Genomic DNA, 21,608 nt, shown 5'->3' with positions numbered 1-21,608 from the left:
TATCACGGTTCTGTTTTGTCTACTGCTGAGCAATGCTGTCACAGCATCAGGAATCCCTCTAATTCCCCCTCCCCAAAGAGCCAGCAGGCTGCGGGTGCACAAGAGACAGAGAGGGGACATCACCAGGGCAGCTAACCTAAACCAACCACAGAGATATTCCATACCATATGATGTCACACTCAGCAATAGAAGGTGGAAAATGAAAGGAGAGGGGAGAGGTGGGCTCCCGTTGTGAAAACGACTGTCCTCCTAAAAATCAGACGCATCTATTGAGGCCCTGTTTCAAGGAAGTGGTCAAGCGTCACTGTCACAAACAGTTTTGCTATTTATTTTTTTTTAAATAGCTTCTTTGCTAGTTCACAGGAGATGGGAATACACTGCAGCTGAGACCTATGAATTTCTGCTCACTTCTTTATTGTCTATAGCTACACAGAAAGCCTGGCTTTACATATACATGAGATGATTAGGAAGAGTAAAGAGATAAATGAACAGGTAGGAGGCTAACAATGACATTAATTAAATCGACTCCACAACATGGAGGACATATTTATCAAGAAACATAATACCAAATTACTTTCCTAACTGTTTCTGAGATAAACTCAGAATGTAAAGGCACATTATACTTTCTTAAGAAATATGTATTCAAACAATTTCCTCAGTGCATCCTTGAGCTCCTGGTTCCTCATGCTGTAGATGAGGGGGTTCACTGCTGGAGGTAACATGGAGTACAGAAAAGATACTGCAAGGTCCAGGGATGGGGAGGAGAATGAGGGGGGCTTCAGGTAGGCAAACATGATAGTGCTGACAAACAGGGAGACCACGGCCAGGTGAGGGAGGCACGTGGAAAAGGCTTTGTGCTTGCCCTGCTCAGAGGGCATCCTCAGCACTGCCCTGAAGATCTGCACATAGGACACCACAATAAAAACAAAGCAACCAACAACTAAACAAAAGCTAAATGCAATAAATCCAACTTCCCTGAGGTAGGCATCTGAGCAGGAGAGCTTGAGGATGTGGGGGATTTCACAGAAGAACTGGTCCACAGCATTGCCGTGGCAGAGGGGCAGGGAAAATGTGTTGGCCGTGTGCAGGACAGCATTGAGAAAGCCACTGCCCCAGGCAGCTGCTGCCATCTGGGCACAAGCTCTGCTGCCCACGAGGCTCCCGTAGTGCAGGGGCTTGCAGATGGCAACGTAGCGGTCGTAGGCCATGACGGTGAGAAGGGAATACTCTGCTGTGATAAAGAAGACAAAGAGAAAGACCTGTGCAGCACATCCTTGATAGGAGATGGCCCTGGTGTCCCAGAGGGCATTGGCCATGGCTTTGGGCAGAGTGGTGGAGATGAATCCCAGGTCGAGGAGGGCGAGGTTGAGGAGGAAGAAGTACATGGGGGTGTGGAGGTGGTGTTGGCAGGCTACGGCGCTGAGGATGAGGCCGTTGCCCAGGAGGGCAGCCAGGTAGATGCCCAGGAAGAGCGCGAAGTGCAGGAGCTGCAGCTCACGCGTGTCTGCGAATGCCAGCAGGAGGAACTCACTCACAGAGCTGATGTTGGGCATTTTCTGACATTGAACACTGTTGTCTGTAGAGAAGGAGAAGTCAGAAAAAGTTTAGAAGACAATTCTCTGAGGAAAACCTACTGCAAGCCTTAGACCACTCTCATCTGAAGCCTCTCTCTTGCAAAAAGAGCTTTCTGTAGCTCTATCGCTTGAGTCCCAGGTGATGTTGGGTGAGACTGGCATTGCAAGCATGGGTTACTGGGGACTTTAGAGGTGTCCTTCCTTCTGTGAAGCAGTCAGAAAGCAGGAACAAGGGGGAAACTCAAGTTCAGTCCACTTATGAGATCCATGAACTTTGCAGGGTTGTTGCAAAAAACACCTCCAACCACACTGTAGAGCGAGTCAGATTTTATTATGCTTAGTAGAACAATCACACTCTTGTGTTTCCAAAGAAGGAGAGACAGCTTAAAGCAAAGAAGCCCCAACCCCAGTGCAGATGGACAGAATCCTCACCTTATCTCCAGGTACATGAGCAGGATCTCAGCTTTTCCCTCTTCTCCAAGAGTGCAGAGGTCTCATTCCAGTTGCCCACAGACAGCCATCCAGCAACACAGACATGGTTTTAGTACAGAGGGGTCTTCTCCTTGAGGTACCTGGATAACACAAGGATGCCACGAGAGAGCTTGGAAGTCTTCAAAAGACGTTTAGATGTAGAGCTTAGGGATATGGTTTAGTGGAGGGCTGTTAGCGTTAGGTTGGAGGTTGGACTCGATGACCTTGAGGTCTCTTCCAACCTAGAAAATTCTGTGATTCTGAGAGCTGCATCCTGCGGGAGAGAAGCGTGCAGCCCAGCACAATGCCCCACGGACAGAGCTGGATATTCGAAATCTGGGGTGTCCCAATACCCAATCTGCATCCCCTGCAGTGTCTGGAGGAGACTTGGACACCCAACTCTTGGCTAAAAAGGGCAGCTGGGTTATGACACTCCAAGGGGCTTCTGCCAGACTTTCTCACCTCACACTGCAACCCAGCAGGACTCTCAAAGCCTACTGCATTGCCCACTGCCCTCCCAGAAACAAGACCCAGCAGGAGGAGACCCTTCCAGGACCTGCAGCTGCATGGCCCTGCAGCCAGACCCTTACCTTGTCAAGGGCTGTGCAGGTTTCTCCTGCAGGCAGCTCTCAGCATCCTCCCACTGCCAACTGCCTCCAAGCCCTCTCTCCTTCTCTCCTCTTCCTGTGCCAGCTGCGGTCAGAGCCCCCAGCCCTACTGCGCTGTGCAGAGGAGCTGCTCCTGGCCACAGCTGTCTCTCTGGAACAGGATCACTTTTGAAATGAGTTTTCCCTGTCCCGCGAGCCCAGCCCAGCTCAGCAGCACAGCATCAGCCCAAGGCACTGCAATGATCATCCTGGGGGCTTTGCTGATGAGCCCACGAACCTCAGGCACTCCGAGACAATTGAAGACATCTCTCCAGAAGTCCAAGTCAGAGGCAAGTTTCCTGCAGTGTCCCCCTGAGGGCCAGCACTGACACAGCCTCCCTTGGAGCTCGTTAGAGCAGAACATTGGAGGCAGTGAGGACAAGGAGACAAAGGTAATGTGAAGGTGACACTGATGTATAGGAAAAGTGGATGTTTGTCACCAAGCACAAGGGCCAGGACTTGACATCCATCCCATTTTAAGGGGGATCCTTTCCCTTCACACCTTGCTCAGGGCATTTTGTGGGGCAGTAGGAGATGGGGATGTGCATTACCAAGTGCAGGAGAACGGTACGACCCCTGCCTGGTTCATGGGTGGGGGCGAGGAGGCAATGAGGCCCTGGTGCTTTAACGATCAGTTGTCTCCTCCTAGGCCTCAGTAACAGAGACAACAGCCATAGCCGTGGACACAAAGACCTGGGTCGTGTTGGGACTTTCAGCCTTGGTAGAGCCCTTGATCCTCTCCACACCAGGCTGTCCTAGGGACTCCTAGACCTGTACGTCTTTTCCTGCTGGCTGCAGAACCTCTTCTGTGTAGTGCCACACTGGATCTCTGAGGAGACTGATAACTCAGATCTTCTTGGTGGCCATGCTTCTCGTAAGGGAGCTCTGTGGGAAGCTGGCCTAGCTGCTGCTGAGCAGGCACCACTGCTCATATGGCATCCCTCGTGGTGCCCTGGCCCTCCTCCTCCTGGCCACTGCTCACTCAGCAGGGTCCCAGTCTGCCCTGATGTGTGGGGTTCCTCTTCCTCTGTTTCAGGACTGGGCACTTCTCCTTGTAAATGCCAAGAGGTTTCTGTAGGCAAAATCCTGCAGTTTCTCAAGGTTGCCCCACACTGATGCTCCATTCTGTCAGCTCTTCATGTCTACAGGCAGACAGTTCAAACTTTGCGTGTGATTGTGCTATCTTTGAGAAGACAGCAGCATCAGGAAAGTTTGGATAACACAGGAGTAACCAGTTGAATGGAATTGCAGCACAGAGCCCCAGAAGAGCATGGAAAGCTGCCAGGTTCCACCTCTTCTGTGCTTCCTTCTCATGCATGCTGTCAGTTTGTCTGGAGCTGAGTCCTGAATGTTATGGGGCTGTGCAGGTCAAAATTAGAAGGGCCAAAGCCCAGCTGGAGCTCAATCTCTTTATTTATGTCAAAGACAATAGGAAACTTTATATAAATACTTTAAATAGAGGAGGATTACGGAGAATCATCATCCTTTATTAGATGTGGGGGAAATCTGGTAATGATCTAGAGATAAGGTAAAGGCTGAGGTACTTAATTCCTTTTTTGCCTATGACTCTAGCAGCAAGACCAACTGTTCCCCTGGACATTTCTTCCTCCTTGTGATCAGCGCCAAACTTCCAGGGCACACATTGTGGCAAGTTCTTCTCTCCAGCTCTTTCATATTACTAAAGAAAGCTCCATCAGGGTGGAAAGCACTCCTGAAGTAGGCATCCCAACCCAGCAGGCTCCTTGCGGCCTGTCAGCGAAGCAGACACAAGTCACCCCAGCAGCAGCTTCCAAGCCAGGGGCCTGCTGCTGGCCTTGCAGCTTCTTGGCTAGACATAGCCAAGCCTTGTGCCTCCTGCTGCCCACTCATGGACTCAAGCAGAAAGGACAGGACAACCCATCTGGGGGCCTTCTTTCTGCCTGGGTCCTCCTGGGTCTGGAGGCAGAGGGGATCCCCCAGTCAGCATGCCAAACAGGTGCCTTGTGCTGGCCTAGCAGGGCCACTGCCAGATGTCAGCCCAAAAGTGCAGCTCCCAGGGAGAAGTCAAGGGTGACCTGCCACCTACAGACAGAAATGACCTCTCAGTCCCTTTCCATGATGCGTTCATGCTGCTGCCCTATCAGCTGCAGAGGCAGAAGTCACCTCACATTCACTTCCACAGTCACATTCCTCCTGCTGGGGCAGGAGATCCTGAGGTAGGGCTCAGAGAATTCTCACCCATCTCCTTGTGGCCCACAAGCTGATCAGACCCATGGCCCCTCAAATTCAGCTTTGAATGCTGTGTGACTACACAGTAACCTCGGTTCCTGCCTTCCCCCAAGGTGCCAAGCGCCTTAAGGTAAGGTTTAGGAGGGTTGTTGAAGGTGAGAAGGTTAATGCACAGGTACAGGGACTTTCAATGTTATTTGTTCATGTATCGTATTAGGGACTAGGGTTCACCTTTCTGTATTAAACATTAAGGAAAAATTAGTTTTTGTGTTACCAAGTGTTTGGTATTCTGTTTAAGGTGTGACATCTGTGGTTAGGGTATGGGCAAGCTTTGTGGTTTAGGGTTTTGTTTTTCTCTGTTAAGAAGAATAAGGTGATCTTTAATGTCCCTTTGAACCAAAACCATTCTATGATTCTGTGATCCCATGTTTCTATGATTACCTGTGACACTGCTACCGTTGTCCATACAAAGCCTATAAAGGCTCTCCTCAGAGCTTTTAACCAAGATTTTTGGTTAGTCTGGCTGGCATCCTCTTACAAGTGGTGTCCGCCAGGGGTCGGTACTGTTTAAGGTCTTTATTGATGACCTAGATGAGGGGATTGAGTGTACCCTCAGTAAGTCCTGGAACATGTCCAGAGAAGGGCAACCAAACTGTTGAGGGGACTGGAGCACAGGTCTTATGAGAATCGGCTGAGGGAACTGAGATTATTTACTTTGGCGAAGAGGAGGCTCAGGGGAGACCTCATTGCACTCTACAACTTCCTGAAGAGAGGTTGTGATGAGGTGGGGGTCAGCCTCTTGTCTCAGATAACTAATGATAGGATTTGAGGAAATGGCCACAAGTTGTGCCTGGGGATGTTTAGATTAGATATCACAAAAAACTTTTCTCTCAAAGAGTAGTCGGGAACTGGAATGGTCTGCTCAGGGAGGTGGTGGACTCACTGACCATCACAGTGTCCAAGGAGCATCAGGACAAGGTGCTAGGAGATATGGCTTAGTAGCTTAGTGGGTAGTATTAGTGATAGGACAGTTGGACTAAATGATCTTGGAGGTCCTTTCCAAATCTGTGTTTTTATGATTTCTATGACTCTATCATAGGGCAAGGAAAATGGTTTTAAACTTCAAGAGGGTAGATTTAGATTCGATAGTCAGATGAAATTCTTGACTTGGAGGTAAGGCACTGGAACTTGTGCTGTGGGTCCAGAGGTCACCGAGAGGGAGTTTGGATCAGCCCATGCCCTTGTGTTTGAAGGAACAGCTGGTGAGAGTGGAGAGGCAGCAGTGAAATCATGGGAACACCAGAGTGAGAGCAAGGTAGGGAAGAGAAGTGTCTCTCTGCAGCCTTCAGAAAAGTCTGGGACAGCACAGAAAAGCCTGCAGAGGAGAAGGCAGAGGGCTCTGACAAGAATGGAAGGCTTCAGCTGCACTGACAACTTTTTCCCCTTGGCCTTGGCTTAGGAGGAGATGTGTTAAACTCATGGCATTGGAACCATGTATTCTCCTTTCAACCTTGTGCAAACACCAGGAGGTGTCATATCACTGCTCTTCACATGATATTGTGGGCATCACACCCTACACCACAGACCCCAGGAAAAGTGAGACATGGGGATGCTGGGAGTGCAGGATCTCCCCTCCCAGTGGCTGGGATCAGGCCTTCACCTTCTGATTCACCAAAATAAACAGAGATTTTCTCAGCACAGTGCCTTTGTCTCTCTGTAATCATGGCTTCCAGTTATCTGCCCTAACAATTCCCATGGGAGGCTTTGTGAGTAACCGAATAAAATAGCCAACAGAGTACTGAGTATTCTAATACTACAGAATAGTGTAGCCAACAGAGGTGAGACAGGTACTCTGATATAATAACAGCCATCAGAAAGCTGATCCCAGTTAGATGACTGATATGCGGAGGTCAGGAGTAGCCTGGCCAGGAGAAATGTGAGATTTGGAGGAGGGAAGAGGAAGGGAAGAGGAGCTCGGAAGCTTACCTTTGTAGAGGTAAGAGGGTTCCAGTAATGTTGATGCTGCTGTAACACTGACTTCAGTCTTGTAAGGCATGTAAACAATAACAATAATCCCTCAACCTAAACATTAGTCCAACATCCTGACAGGAATCCACTATTGGAAATCAGAACTCAAGATATCACCTCAAGAAAAACTCAGCGCAGAGCCCCTGTCCCTTACATTTACTCTCTTGCTCACCCTGATCCCTGCCCTTAACACTACCATTAAATGCTCTATTTATCTCTAGACTTCTTGCCAGACCTAAACAAAACCCTAAACCATAATGCTTGCCCATACCCAGACCACAGACTTGACACCACAAACAGAACACCAAACCTTCCAACTAAAACTTTGTTTACTTTCTAAACCAGAAAGGTAAGCCCCAGTCCATAGAGGACAAGAGAGAGGTGAGCTCTGCCTCAGGATCTCATGGCCCAGCAGGAGGAATGTGACTGTGGCAGGGACTGTGAGGTCACCTCTGTCTCTGCACCTGATAGGGCAGCAGTCGGAACGTGTCACAGAAAGGGACTGTGAGGTCACTTGTGTCTGGGGGTGGCAGGTCACCCTTGACTTCTCCCTGGGAGCTGCACTTTTGGGCTGACAGCTGGCAGTGGCCCTGCTAGGCCAGCACAAGGCACCTGCTTGGCATGCTGACTGGGGGATCCTCTCTGCCTCCAAACCCAGGGGGACGCAGACAGAAAGAAGGCCCCCATATGGGTTGTCCTGTCCCTTCTGCTTGAGTCCATGGCTGGGCAGCAGCAGGCCCCTGGCTTGGAAGATGTTGCTGAGGTGACTTGTGTCTGCTTGGCTGAGAGGCCTCAAGGAGCCTGCTGGGTTGGGATGCCAACTTCAGGAGTGCTTTCCACCCTGATGGAGCTTCCTTTGGTAATATGAAAGAGCTGGAGAGAAGAACTTGCCACAATGTGTGCCCTGGAAGTTTGGCGCTGGTCACAAGGAGGAAGAAATGTCCAGGAGAACAGTTGGTCTTGCTGCTAGAGTCTGAGGCAAAGAAGGAGTTAGGTACCTCAGCCTTTACCTTATCTCTAGATCATCACCACACTTCCCCCACATCTAATAAAGGGTGATTCTCCGTAATCCTCCTCTATTTAAAGTATTTATATAAACAGCTTTTTATTGTCTTTGACATAAATATACAGATGGAGCTCCAGCTGGGCTTTGGCCCTTCTAATTTTGACCTGAACAGCCCCATAACATTCAGGACACAGCTCCAGACAAACTGACAGCATGCATGAGAAGGAAGCACAGAAGAATTGGAACCTGACAGCCTTCCATCCCCTACCCTTCTCTGACTCTCTGCTGTAGTTCCATTCAACTGGTCATTTCTGAATTATCCAAATTTCCCTGCAACTCTTGCTGCTGCTGCTATCTGGTCAGAGACAGCACAATCACAGAAAATTTGAATTGTCTGCCTGAAGACATAAAGAGCTGACAGAATGGAGCATCAGTGTGGGGAAACCTCAAGAAGCTGCAGGATTTTGCCTACAGAAGCCTCTTCACATTTACAAGAAGAGCCCAGTCCTGCAACAGAGGAAGAGTAACTCCACACATGAGGGCACACTGGGACCCTGCTGAGTGAGCAGTTCTCAAGAAGGAGGAGGGCCAGGGCACCACGAGGGATGCTATATGAGCAGTGGTGCCTCCTCACCAGGAAGCAGGCCAGCTTCCTACAGAGATGCCTTATGAGATATTTGTGTCCATGGCTATGGCTATTGTCTCTGCCACTGAAGCCTATGAGGAGACAGCTAATCACTAAAGCAACAGAGCCTAATTGCCTCCTCGACCAACCATGAAGCAGGCAGGGGTTGTACCGTTCTCCTGCACTTGGCCATGCACATCCCCATCTCCCACTGCCCCACAAAGAGCACTGAGCAAGGTGTGAAAGGAAAGGATCTCCCTTCCCAAGTGCTTGGGGTCAAGACCTGGCCCTTGTACTTGGTGAAACACATCCAGTTTTCCTACACATCATTTTCACCTTCACGCTGCCTTTGTCTCCTTGTCCTCACTGCCTCCAGTGTTCTGCTCTAACGAGCTCCAAGGGAGGCTGTGTCAGTGCTGCCCTCAGGGGGACACTGCAGGAAACTTGCCTCTGACTTGGACTTCTGGAGAGATGTCTTCAATTGTCTCGGAGTGCCTGAGGTTCATGGGCTCATCAGCAAAGCCCCCAGAGGGGTGATTGCAGTGCCTTGGGCTGGTGCTGTGCTGCTGAGCTGGGCTGGGCTCGTGGGACAGAGAGAGCTCGTGGCAAGAGGGCCGTGGTGCAGAGAGACAGCTGTGGCCAGGAGCAGCTCCTCTGCACAGCGCAGCAGGGCTGGGGGCACTGCGTGCAGAGACAGAGTGCTTAAAGGCAGGCAGAAGTGGCAGGATGCACAGAACTCACTGGGGGAGAACACTTCCCAGCCCTGAACCCGGTAAGTCAAGGGAGGGGAATGCAGCCGCAGTCCCTGGAGGAAGGAGAAGCTGGGGGTGCAGGAAGGGCTGCCCAGGGCTGTGTTGCAGAGCAGGGTCCCTGCACTCAGTCTGCCCGGGGAGACGAGTTGCTTGAGCAGAGGAAGGGCAGTGCAGGGGCTGCCTGCAAAGAGAAGGCACTTTCGGCACTCTCTGCCAACCTCTTCCTGCTCTGATTGTGGGGCAGGCTCTCTGTTAACAGAGTGGTTGGATTTGCACAGGAGACTGAGCTGCTACTGCCTTGAACTGAGACATAAACAGTTTAGTGATGAACCTGAGAATATCCCTTCTCTTCTCTCTCCTTACAGACTGCACCAGGGCTTTTCTGAGCTGTTCTTCAGGACCTGCAGACAAGGAGAAGTGATTTTTCAGCCCAACCTCTGAGTCCATCCATCCCCCAGCTGAGTGCTGCATGCAGACAGCAGCTGGGCAGCAGGGGATGGACAGAGCAGTCTCCTGGAAGTGACTTCTGGCTGAGGTTTTTGCCCATAACAACGACATTTACCACTGCAGTGGAGCTGTGTGGCTGTGTGCTGTGTACAGGACATCCAGCAAGAACAAAGCAGGGCTACAACCAGGGAGAGACACAAAGGTCACCTTGAAAGAAAGACCATGTGAAGGCTTTAATGAGAAAAGAAATGAGTATTGTTCGGGGAAATTTCCCCTAACAGTCTTTATTTTTCCTTCTATGCAGTGCCCTTAATGAAAGGCAGCAAATGCCCAACATCAGCTCAGTGAGCGAGTTCCTCCTGCTGGCATTCGCAGACACACGCGAGCTGCAGCTCCTGCACTTCGCGCTCTTCCTGGGCATCTACCTGGCTGCCCTCCTGGGCAACGGCCTCATCCTCAGCGCCATAGCCTGCCAACACCATCTCCACACCCCCATGTACTTTTTCTTCCTCAACCTCGCCCTTCTCGATATGGGTTCTATCTCCATCACTGTCCCTAAACCCATGGCCAATTCCCTCTGGGACACTAGGGCCATCTCCTATGTAGGGTGTGCTGCACAGGTCTTCTTTTTTGTCTTTTTGTTTGGAGCAGAGTATTCTTTCCTCAGCATCATGGCCTACGACTGCTACGTTGCCATCTGCAAGCCCCTGCACTATGGGAGCCTCGTGGGCAGCAGAGCTTGTGCCCAGATGGCAGCAGCTGCCTGGGGCAGTGGGGTTTTCTATTCTCTTCTGCACACGGCCAACACATTTTCCCTTCCCCTCTGCCAAGGCAATGCTGTGGACCAGTTCTTCTGTGAAGTTCCCCACATCCTCAAACTCTCGTGCTCAGATGCCTACCTCAGGGAAGTTGGCACAATTCTGTTTAGTGGCTTTTTGGTGTTTGGTTGTTTTGTTTTCATTGTGTTGTCCTATATTCAGATCTTCAGGGCAGTGCTGAGGATTCCCTCTGAGCAGGGCCGACACAAAGCCTTTTCCACGTGCCTCCCTCACCTGGCCGTCATCTCCCTGATGATCAGCACTGCCACAATTGCCTACCTGAAGCCCCCTTACATCTCCTCACCACATCTAAATCTGGTGGTGGCTGTTCTGTACTCCACGGTACCAGCAGTGAACCCCCTCATCTACAGCATGAGGAATAAGGAGCTCAAGGAGGCACTGAGGAAGTTATTGCAATATTCAGTATTTCAATGAGGAACCTGTCTTCTGCATCTGATTCCCTGAAGTATACCTGGAGAAGGCAGAAACACCTTTGTTCATATATTTCAAAATTGCTCATCCTTTTCGATATCATGCCAATATCTTAAATAATTTTATAATTTCATTTTATAAATTTAAGATATTTTTCTTCCTCTATCTCCTTCTACCTTTTCTTCTTACCCAAAGACCTCATGTAGAGGTGCTGTTAAGCTCTTTGTAGCTAACTAAATAAAGGAACCAGCAGGTAGGCAGTTTCTGTGGATCTCATTTCTCATACACTCTTCTCAGGTACAGCAGTGGTTGTGGAATGAAGATCCCTGCTGCAGCGTGGTGGAAAGCCCTGGTGTCCTCCTTTGGGGCTGCCCTTTTCTGCCCTGGCAGGCACTCCCTCCCTGCAGCCTTTGGAGGGGACTTCCAAAGCCCATCTAGCCACCCCCAGTAGCCACGCATGGACACCTACACCAGGCAGCCCAGGCCCATTTCCAGTTGGGTTTGGGGTATCTCCAGTTGAGGAGGACTCCCCCACTTTTCGGGAAACCTGATCGAGTGCTTGGTATTGGAAACATGATCCAGGTCTTGATCTTGCTCACAGTAAAGTGTTTTCCTGTGTGCAGTTCCCATGTCTTGTCCAGTCACCGGGCATTGCTGAGACTGTCAGAGGAAAAGATCTGAGAGCAAATCCGTTTCTCACAGACAGCTCCTAGCAGCAACTAGACATGTTTTCTTGGTATTAGTCAGAACCAAAATGGTCACCGAGGCCTCTGTATTCAGTAAAAAGAGATCAAGGATGAGAAGAGCATGTATTGAGAGGAAGGCCGTGAAAAGCCACCAGGACAAGGGCCATTTTCTGCCCCTGCAGGAGACTGACCCTGGGCAAGGCCCAGCTTGGGAAGCAGCTGTGTTGGACGTTCATGGTGGGCAGTGAGCTGGGCAGGAGGCAGCCATGTGCCCTGGGAGCACAGGAGGGAAGGCTGAGGGGCACCTGACCACAGCCTGCCAGGAGCTGCAGAGATGTCAGGAAGAGCACCCGGGGGCCAGGCTGTGCCCCGTGATGTGCAGGGAGCCCTCCTCTTGCCATGCTGCGTGTGCTGGCTGCAGCAGCAGGGACCCCCAGCCAGGCCGTACATGGGGCATGGGGCTCTGCCACCCGCCTGGCCCCGGGTTTGGCTCCTTGTCTCTGCTGGGCCCCACCTTCCACACTCAGATGTGTCCCTTGGCTGTCGGCTCCCTTTCCACTGCCCTGTGGGAATACGAAGCTGGGGTGGACAGGTTACCATTAGGTGTGCTGGTGCTTGTGTAATTCACATGGGTGATGGCATAAATGCTGGTTCCTTCACCAGTGATGCACATCCTTCTTCATGTTAGGCCAAACTCAACGTCCTTCTCTCTGCTTTTCCTCATGGATGAACTGGATTACGTCTCCTTGATTATTCTGAGGCACAATGCAATGCTCTTTGCCTTCTGCTACTCCAGCACAATATGGGTGACTTTCCCTTACTCTGCACATTGACCTGCAAGGTCATTCCACACTTTTTGCTTTCAAATCCTTAGTTGGACGGGGGCCATTTGCAAAGTGGGGCAAGCTGATGGGTTCTGGCTCAGCCATTTGAAGCATGCTATACTTGAGTTTTTCAGCCTGAGTTTGCTAAAGATGACCCAGGAAGGTCATCAACAGATGTTCAAGTGTCTAGTTTAAGTAAGGGAGAGTATCTCAGGTTTCCAGTGGCCATTTCAGATCTAGGTCAATCCAAGGAACCCACTGAAGAAGAGGTTTGTCTTTGAAGGGGTGTTCCTGTGCTGGACTGAGCTGCAGTTACAGGGACAAAGACCACTGCTGGCAGTGGAGGTGCCCTGGGAACTCCACCATGCTCCACCTGATTTTCCCAAAGGGTTCCTGCCTCCTGCAGGTCTTTTCTGACATCTGCCAGTCCAAGGAAGTGCCTGAAACACAACGGGGTCACTGGAGGTTTTCCCTGGTTGCTTACGGTCAGAGAGCTGAATGTCTGGACCCAGCTTCCTGTCTGGACCTATGCACTTCCCATCATTCTCCTGGTTTGCCCTCCCCTTTCTCTTTAATCATTCAGACCACTCTCACCAACCCAGTTGCTGCTTTGAGTTTCAGTGAGTTCAAGGTCGCCCATCTCTCAGCAGTCCTTCTAATGGTTTCCTTAGTAAGACCCTCATCGTTTATCATTGAATTAGTATGTTATGGATTAATATTAACACAATTATCTGAAATTTCCTATTACTCACTGAAAAATACATCATGTACAGTCATCCTTTTGGGAAGGTAAACATCACTGGAGGCAACAAAATTAAGAACTTGAGCTTTGTTTTTTTGAAAATTGCAGCATGATTTCCTGTTGTTTGTTTTGAAATAGGAAAAACCCTGCTCTTCCCACCTAAGCAGGGCTTCAAAGGTCAAATCCTAGACCAATACCTATAGCAGAATGATGCTCTAAACTGAAACAGAACAAAATTCAGCCTTTAAAATGAAGAAAGATTTTTATTAGATGCTCCTTGAAATCTTCCCCCTTAACTACAACATGAAAGCTCTCCAATTAGCTGATCAAATCTTGAATACTTGAAGAAAACGGTGGGAGAGATATGGCTCCTTAGGAATTACTGTGTTTTAATGAGTTCCATGGTGTATTTTGGTGCTGAGTCAAAGAAACTTGGGTACTGAGAGGAGAATGATGCAACTGTGCGAATAAGCAAACTCAAAAGGAAAAGCTGAAGTGACTTGGAGTATTAATGGGCCCCACTGAGAGCTGTTACTAACAAAGACTCCCCAGGGACTGCTTAGGGCAGATAATTGGAGGCCATGGTTACAGACAGGCAAAGCACCGTGCAGAGAAAAGTCTTGGTTGGTTTTAGTGAAGCAGAACAGCCAAGGCCTGACCCCAGCCACTGTGAGGGGAGATCCTGCACCCCCCTGTCTGGCTCAGGACTTTTCCTGGGGGTCTGAGGAATGTGGTGGGTAGTGTGATGCCATGAGAAGAACACTGGTATGACCCCTCCCTGCCTCTGCACAGGGTTGCAAAGAAGCAAAGAGGCTGCATTGCAATGAGTATATCTCATTTATTCATAAGCTCTAGCCAAAGCGTCAGAACTGTTGGGGCCTTCCCTTTTTACCAGCAACCTCTGCCTTCTCCTCTGCATGCTTTCCTATGCTGTCCCACACTTTGTCCTATTTCCTGGAGGTCTTCAGATAGCCATCTCTGTTCACCACCTTGCTCTCATCCCAGCATTTCCATCATTTCACCAGTTTCTCATCAACCCTCACCAGCTGCTCCTTGAAACACAAAGCTATGGTCTGATCATAGACACTCACCAGCATCTTCCAAGACATGGACCTGGTGCTGGCCTTGCAGCTTCTTGACACAGCCAAGCCTTGTGCCTGCTGCTGCCCACTCATGGACTCAAGCAGAAGGGACAGGACAACCCATGTTGGGGCCTTCTTTCTGCCTGGGTCCTCCTGGCTCTGGAGGCAGAGGGGATCCCCCAGTCAGCATGCCAAGCAGGTGCCTTCTGCTGGCCTAGCAGGGACACTGCAAAATGTCAGCCCAAAAGTGCAGATCCCAGGGAGAAAACAAGGGTGACCTGCAACCTCCAAACACATGTGACCTCACAGTCCCTTTCCGTGACACGTTCCTGCTGCTGCCCTATCAGCTGCAGAGACAAAAGTGACCTCACAGTCACTGCCACAGTCATATTTCTCCTTCTGGGGCAGGAGATCCTGAGGCAGAGCTGAGCTTCTCAGAGCATTCCCACCCATCTCCTCCTTGTGGCCCACAAGCTGATCAGATCCAAGGCCCCTCAAATTCATTTGGAGTTAGGGTTTTGTATAGGTCTCTTAAGCAGTTTTCTAGTGTTAAATAGGCCATTTAAGTACTAGTATTAAGGGCGGAGGTCAGAGTGATTGAGAGAGTAAGAGCTAGGATGAATCAATTATTGGCTGAGTTTTGTCTTCTAGGGGTACGCTGAGGTCACTCATTAGAGTAGTGGATTCCTGTCAGGGGGCTGAGTAGCATTTAGGCGTAGGAATTAACTTTACGGGTTGAAGCTGGGGAATAGCCTTGTATGACTATTTTAAGTCACAGTTACATCTGCATCAGCATAATCTGAACCGTCTTACCTCTACAAAATCCTTAATTTTGGCTGGCCAAGCCCCTATTTCCTCCTCTCAGTCTCACATCTCTCCTGGCCAGGCTTCTCCTGATTTCCCCATATCAATTATCTTTTTAGGGGCATGCTTATGATGCCTTTCATGATCTTAGACTATGTGTCAGTTCTCTGTTGGCTACTCTATTTTGGAGAAATGTGGCACTTAAGACACGATGGAAAAGGACACAAATGTCCATCACAGCACCCTGCACAATGTGCCCAGCAGCTCTGCAGTGCCACAAAAGCGTGGTTCCTGCCATCAAGTTTCCTTTCCAGAATGGCTCCTATGGCTCCAGGGTAACTTTTCCCAGGCACTCACTTCCCCAGACCACACCACTCTTGCCCGCAGGCCCCATGTGTCTCTCCAACCCTCCCTTCTTCCCCTGCAGTAGTGGCACCTCAGCGCAGCAGGTTGGTGCATCTCCAGGCTCAGGGGTGTTTCCTGAGGGCCTGCCCCGTGTGGGGAGTGGTGGGGAGGAAGAGAGCAAGGTCATCTCCTGGGGCATGGCTGAGCACAGCCCAGCCATCCTGCACCATGGGCAGGTCCCTGCTCCCAGGCTGAGGCACACATGCAAGGTGGACACTTCTCCATCATTCCAGCTTCACGCAGGGACCTTCAGCCCTGTCCCAGTCCCAGGAGTGACCTCATCCTCCTACTCCATCCACAGACAGCTGCTAAAGCCCTGAGTGTCTCTGTTTCTCAACAGCTATCACCCAAGTCTTTCTCCTGGCCCTCCCCTCTGCCCAGCACTGCCTCTCAGGTGACTCAGTGACACTTCAGAAGGGCCTCTGGGCTTCCTCAATTATTCTGGTACTTATTAGCACATTTCTGCCTCTTTCCAGAGCTCAGAGGGAGCCTTCTTGTTCATCAGGGGCCCTATACTGGCTGGGATGGAGTTATTCTCTGCAGAGCAGCCCCTGAGGTGCTGTGTTTTGGATATGTGACCAGAGCAGTGCTGGTAACCCACAGCGCTGGTCGCTGTTTTTGAGCAGTGTTTGCAGAGCATCAGGGCCTTCTGTGGCTCACAATTTGTGAGTTTTACTTACTTTTGCTATTCTGCCTCCAATTCTTCATGAAGAAGAGAAAGCAGGTGGCTGATAGGTGTTTATCTGTTGGGTGCATGGAGCAAGGAAGTGTCCGTGGTGCCAGGAGTTTGAGGTCTGTGAAGCTGCAGGAGCCCTGCTCTCTTGCCTGGCAGATCCCCAGCACACAGTGCCTGTGCCCCGCAGGGCCAGCCCCAGTCCCCAGGCCAGCACAAGAGGCCTGGCCCAGCCACAGAGCAGCCTGCCCCGAGCAGGGGCCTGCACAAAGAGCTTTCTCTTTGCCCTTTCCCCATCAGTGTAGGCCCAGCAATGCTGCCCTGCTCTTCCCCAGGGCCATCCCTGCTCCCAGAGAGGGCCCAGGGCACTGTGTCTGTGCTAGCCTGGCTGGCCATTGCTGCTTCCCTCCCTGTGCTCCCTCAGGGCCCCAAGCTGGCAGTGCTGCTGTGAGAGCCAGGGGCTCTGGTGACCTGGGACCCCACGCATCTTCGCCCTGCCCATGCTGCTCAGGGTGGGCAGCAGACCCATCTCCATGGGGATCTCTGCTGCTGAGCCCCTTTCCACCTGCCCTGATGGCTCAGCAGCACAGGGCAGTGCTGGGCAGGGCCATGGGGTGTTTCTGAGGGCACAAAGGGCAGGCGAGTGCTGCACCAGACCTGGTCCATGAGGCCTCAAAAAGGTTATCCTCAATTACTCTACACTCTTAGGGGCCTTTGTCCTCTGGCTCTTCATGCACCACTCCCGGTATGGCAGAGCTGTCCTTACCCCATGGACTCCTCAGATTCCCCTTTTTCTTTACCAAACTCTTCTTTGGAAGGCCATTAATTTTATGAGGTTCTAATCCCTACCAACTCAGCATTGCATGTTCTCCCTGCAGAACCCCGGACATCTCCTGGCAGCTCCAGATTCCTCTCCAGGCTGACAGTGGCCATGAACCCCACTGCAGGGGGGCAGTGCCATGCAGATGAGTCCAAGACCAGTTGTTGTCAGGTGCTGCCATAAAGCTCTTGGTCCGGCCTTTGGTCTCTCACAGACTGTCCTTGCACTTCAAGTCTATGTTCTTCACTCCAGGAGGTCCCAAATAAAACCCCATTTGTTGCTGTGGTGCTAGCAGGGAGGCAGCTGTGACCCAGGGCTGCACAGTGCCTGCTGCTGCCTGTAGCTACAGGAAAGCCACAGCAGAGACAATAGGACTGTCACCAAGGTACAGGAGATATCAGGACTTACCCAGAAAAAAGGAAGCACAATGTGGAAGCCAAAAGAGAGCAGCAGGGAAAAGGCCACATCCTGCTGCTGGCCATGGCCATGGCTCCAGGGAAGCAGCAGCCCCGACCCGAAGGCAGCAGAGAGGCAGAGCCCAGCGGGCAGTGAGGGGCAGCCCCGAGGGCCACCGGGGCTGCTCCTGCATGTGTCAGCTGGGCTCTTGGCCCTGAGCCCCTCCTGCATGCTGGGGCTGCTCCCCCAGCTCCAGAGGAGATGGGAAGAGAGGGATACTGAGACCAATCAGGTTCTGACAGCTTCTCAATTGTCATTATCTACAAGGCAGGCATGGTTGTACAGGTACATGAGATATTTGTGAGGAATAGAAAAAAAAATTGAGAGATATGAAAATAAAGATACCATTATTAAATTAAAATCTAAAGATGCAGTATAATATATTACAAAAAAGTATAACAAAAAAATATTCTAACAATTTTATAGAAAAATGGTGAGTTCTGACTGGATTGGGGGCTTCAATATTACTGATGAAGAAGCATGTATCCAAAGAGTTTCTACAAGGCATCCTTGAGCTGCTGGTTCCCCATGCTGTAGATGAGGGGGTTCAGAGTTGCAGGAAAGACTGAGTACACAACAGCCACAGCCAGACCCAGGGACAAGGAGGAGATGGAGGGGGGCTTCAGGTAGGCAAATATGCCAGTGCTGACAAACAGGGAGACCACGGCCAGGTGAGGGAGGCATGTGGAAAAAGCTTTGTGCCAGCCCTGCTCACAGGGCATCCTCAGCACTGCCCTGAAAATCTGCACATAGGATAGCACAATGAAAACAAAACTAAGATAGGCTAAAGAAACACTCACTACAATAAACCCAACGTCCCTGAGGAATTACTTTGAGCAGGAGAGCTTGAGAATCTGGGGGATTTCACAGAAGATCTGGTCCACAGCATTGCCTTGGCAGAGGGGCAGGGAAAATGTAGTGGCCGTGTGCAGGACAGCATTGAGAAAGCCACTGCCCCAGGCTGCTGCTGCCATCTGGGCACAAGCTCTGCTGCCCAGGAGGCTCCCGTAGTGCAGGGGCTTGCAGATGGCAATGTAGCGGTCGTAGGCCATGACAGTGAGCAGCCCCTGTTCCCAGTGCCACTCTCAGTCAACACCAGCCAGAGCTCAAGCAGGACAATCAATAATAGAACATCTGCTTTTTAAAACTCCAAACTGTTTTAGAAGGTTACTTTGGTTGGCTTTTACAGTGTCACCCTCGCCTCCTGTCAGCCCCTGCCCACTCAGGCTCCTGGTACAAATGTGGCCCTGCGCCAACACCACTGCTCGTGCTGCCTTTTCTGCCTCACCCTGTCCTCTCCCTTGGCTCCTTGTCTCTGCTGGGCCCCACGTTCCACACCCTTTGCTATCACTACCCTCTCCCCCACCCAGTGGGATGGCAGAGCCAGAGCAGGACATGGTAGGGTTAGTCCCCGTAGTGCCCATGCAGAGCGCTTGTGGCAAAGTGGGAGCTGAGAGATCAGGTTCTGTGGTGCAGAGGAGGTCCCATGCAGAAAAGATGAGGTTAAACAGCAACTTTGCGGGGACGGGGACGGGGGGTCTTTATCTTGGTCTAGCAAGGGAGGCTTCTGGCCATAAAAGGCCAAGGGATGGGTCAACCACAACTTCTCTGGGCAACCTGTTCCAGTGACAACCAGCCCTAAAGGAACCAGCTGGCTCAGGAAACCCCCCTGTAGGCCATGATCCCCCACTGTGCAGCAGAACGTGCCCACCTGCAGCTGATTGCCTCAGTGAGTCCTGGCCCAGTCCCAGGGCAGCTGTCACCAAGCATGTCCCTGGAGAAGAGCAAGGGAGCATTGCTGTGCCTGCAGGGAGGCAGAGGGGAGAAAGAGCAAGATGTCTGTGTAGCCACCTGCCCGGGGCAGGGTGCACTGGGGCTGGGCCAGGACTCTTGCTCTGGCCTGGGCAGAAAGACTGGCCTGGAGGGACACAGGCTGAGCGACACCAGAGAGTTACACACTGAAGTGCAAGTGGGATGAATTATTACAAGAAATTTCCACTCAAAAAGAGTGGATAGGCATTGGAACAAGTTTCCCAGGGAGATGGAGGAGTCACTGTTCCTGGGGGTTTTGAAGGAAAGGTTGGGAGTGTTATCTGGAAACATGGTTTGTGGGTAATATTGGTGGTTGGGGAACGGTAGGACTAGATGGTGTTGGAGGGCAACACCATAATGATTCTTTTACAGCCATCATGATTCTATGATTTTTGTGGGCAACATTAGGAGAATTAAAGCTACTTTAAAAGCAAACAAAGAAAAGAATACTAACCAAAAGTAAAAAAAAAAAAAAAAAACAGAAGCAAGAATAAGCCCAACCAGAAAAGCAAGAGAAGACAGAAGTAATGTGATGTCACATAACGAGTCACACGCAAAAATTTAGCAGATTGTTGCTTTTGAAACATATCTAGTCATTAATTTCCTGAGTGCAACTTTGAGCTCCTGGTTTCTCATGCTGTAGATTAGTGGATTCAGTGTGGGAGGTATCACCGTGTACAGAAATGAAACCACCAGGTCCAGGACTGGGAGGGACACAGAGGGGGGCTTCAGGTAGACAAACATGAGTGTGCTGAGGAACAGGGAGATGGAAGCAAGGTGAGGGAGGCACGTGGAAAAGGCTTTGTGCCGGCCCTGCTCAGAGGGCATCATCAACACAGCTCTGAAGATGTGTATGTAGGATAAAGCAATAAAAGAAAAGCATCCAATACCAAAAAAGGCACTAACCACAAGAAGCCCTACTTCCCTTGGGTAGGAGTTCAAGCAGGAAAGTTTAAGGATGTAGGGGATTTCACAGAAGAACTGGTCCACAGCATTGCCATGGCAGAGAGGCAGGGAAAATGTATTGGCAGTTTCCATGAGAGCATTGAGAAAGCCACTGCCCCAGGCAGCTGCTGCCATCTGGGCACAAGCTCTGCTGCCCATGAGGCTCCCGTAGTGCAAGGGCTTGCAGATGGCAACGTAGCGGTCGTAGGCCATGACTGTGAGAAGATAAAATTCTGCTGATATGAAGAAGAGAAACAGAAAGACCTGTGCAGCACAGCCTTGATAGGAGATGGCCCTGGTGTCCCAGAGGGCATTGGCCATGGCTTTGGGCAGAGTGGTGGAGATGCAGCCCAGGTCGAGGAGGGCGAGGTTGAGGAGGAAGAAGTACATGGGGGTGTGGAGGCGGTGGTTGTGGGCTATGGCACTGAGGATGAGGCCATTGCCCAGGAGGGCAGCCAGGTAGATGCCCAGGAAGAGCACGAAGTGCAGGAGCTGCAGCTTGCGCGTGTCTGCGAATGCCAGCAGGAGGAACTCGGTGATGGAGCTGCTGTTACACATTTATTGGCCCTGGGCAAAGTAGTCTGTCCAAAAGAAGAAATGACATTGTAAAATTGAAGGACTTCTTTGACCAAAATACATTACATGTCTCATAGAACAGTTACACATAACACAATCTTTCACATTTCTTTCACTGGAAGAGCTTTCTGTAGCTGCCTTGCTTACCTCTGCTTGGTGCTCTGAGGGTGCCACAAGAGGCAGGGAGCTGTGCTGTGGGCTCTGCAGCAGTTAGTCCTGGGCTACAGCAACAGGTAAAAGGGAACCTGGAGTGATCTGTGAAGTCCACAGGTCACAGACATGAGGAGAAGGTCAAATAATTCCCTAAGAAACAACAAAGGTGATGTCAGTACTGTCTCTGTGCTGAGGTGTGTAAGGTGCCTCAGAGCAACAGCAATGCTCGAGGAGCCTTAGTCTCTACTACAGATGTTCCAACTCCATGACCATCCTTCTGCCTCAGCACATGGGCAGGAAAATGAAGCAGATTCTAAAAAGTGCACTGCCTTCAGGTAGCTCTTGCCCGGCGGTTCTGCAATGCAGTGCCCTGGGGAGGTGCGGGGCTGTGAGCAGCCTGCCCCAGGCAGCAGGCTGTGGGCAGCAACAGGACCCTGCCCTGCCCTGCCCTGATGGGGGGGCTCCTTCCACCCACAGCTTCTCCCCACAGCCCCTGGGCAGCTCCCCGTGCACGCTGAGTGCTGAGCCTGGCAGGCGGCAGAGGCCCAGCACCAGCACACAGCCCCTGGGGCACAGCAGGGACCCTGCTCTGCACCACAGCCCTGGACACCCCTGCAGCTGC

At 51.0% G+C, this 21,608-nt stretch overlaps 3 protein-coding genes across 3 annotated transcripts; 1 reads left to right on the top strand and 2 right to left on the bottom strand.

Moving 5' to 3' along the window:
- Positions 1 to 617: 617 nt before the first annotated feature.
- On the bottom strand, positions 618 to 1,553 carry LOC311428013 (olfactory receptor 14C36-like; the record flags this gene model as incomplete). The annotated part of the gene is made up of 1 exon (XM_084539581.1): positions 618 to 1,553. The coding sequence occupies one exon, from the start codon at positions 1,551 to 1,553 to the stop codon at positions 618 to 620; it is 936 nt and encodes a 311-aa protein (XP_084395707.1).
- Positions 1,554 to 10,084: 8,531 nt separating this feature from the next.
- On the top strand, positions 10,085 to 11,011 carry LOC311428012 (olfactory receptor 14C36-like; the record flags this gene model as incomplete). Its single annotated transcript, XM_084539580.1, has 1 exon — positions 10,085 to 11,011. One exon carries the CDS (start codon positions 10,085 to 10,087, stop codon positions 11,009 to 11,011), a length of 927 nt encoding a protein of 308 aa, XP_084395706.1.
- Positions 11,012 to 19,873: 8,862 nt separating this feature from the next.
- Positions 19,874 to 20,815, bottom strand: LOC311428011 (olfactory receptor 14C36-like; the record flags this gene model as incomplete). Its single annotated transcript, XM_084539579.1, has 1 exon — positions 19,874 to 20,815. The coding sequence occupies one exon, from the start codon at positions 20,813 to 20,815 to the stop codon at positions 19,874 to 19,876; it is 942 nt and encodes a 313-aa protein (XP_084395705.1).
- Positions 20,816 to 21,608: the final 793 nt, after the last annotated feature.

The sequence above is a fragment of the Aythya ferina genome (genome assembly GCF_964211825.1).
Source record: "Aythya ferina genome assembly, contig: HAP1_SCAFFOLD_29, whole genome shotgun sequence".
Lineage (NCBI taxonomy): Eukaryota > Metazoa > Chordata > Aves > Anseriformes > Anatidae > Aythya > Aythya ferina.
The sequence above is the reverse complement of the archived record's forward strand: the minus strand, read 5'-3'. Positions and strand labels throughout refer to the sequence as shown.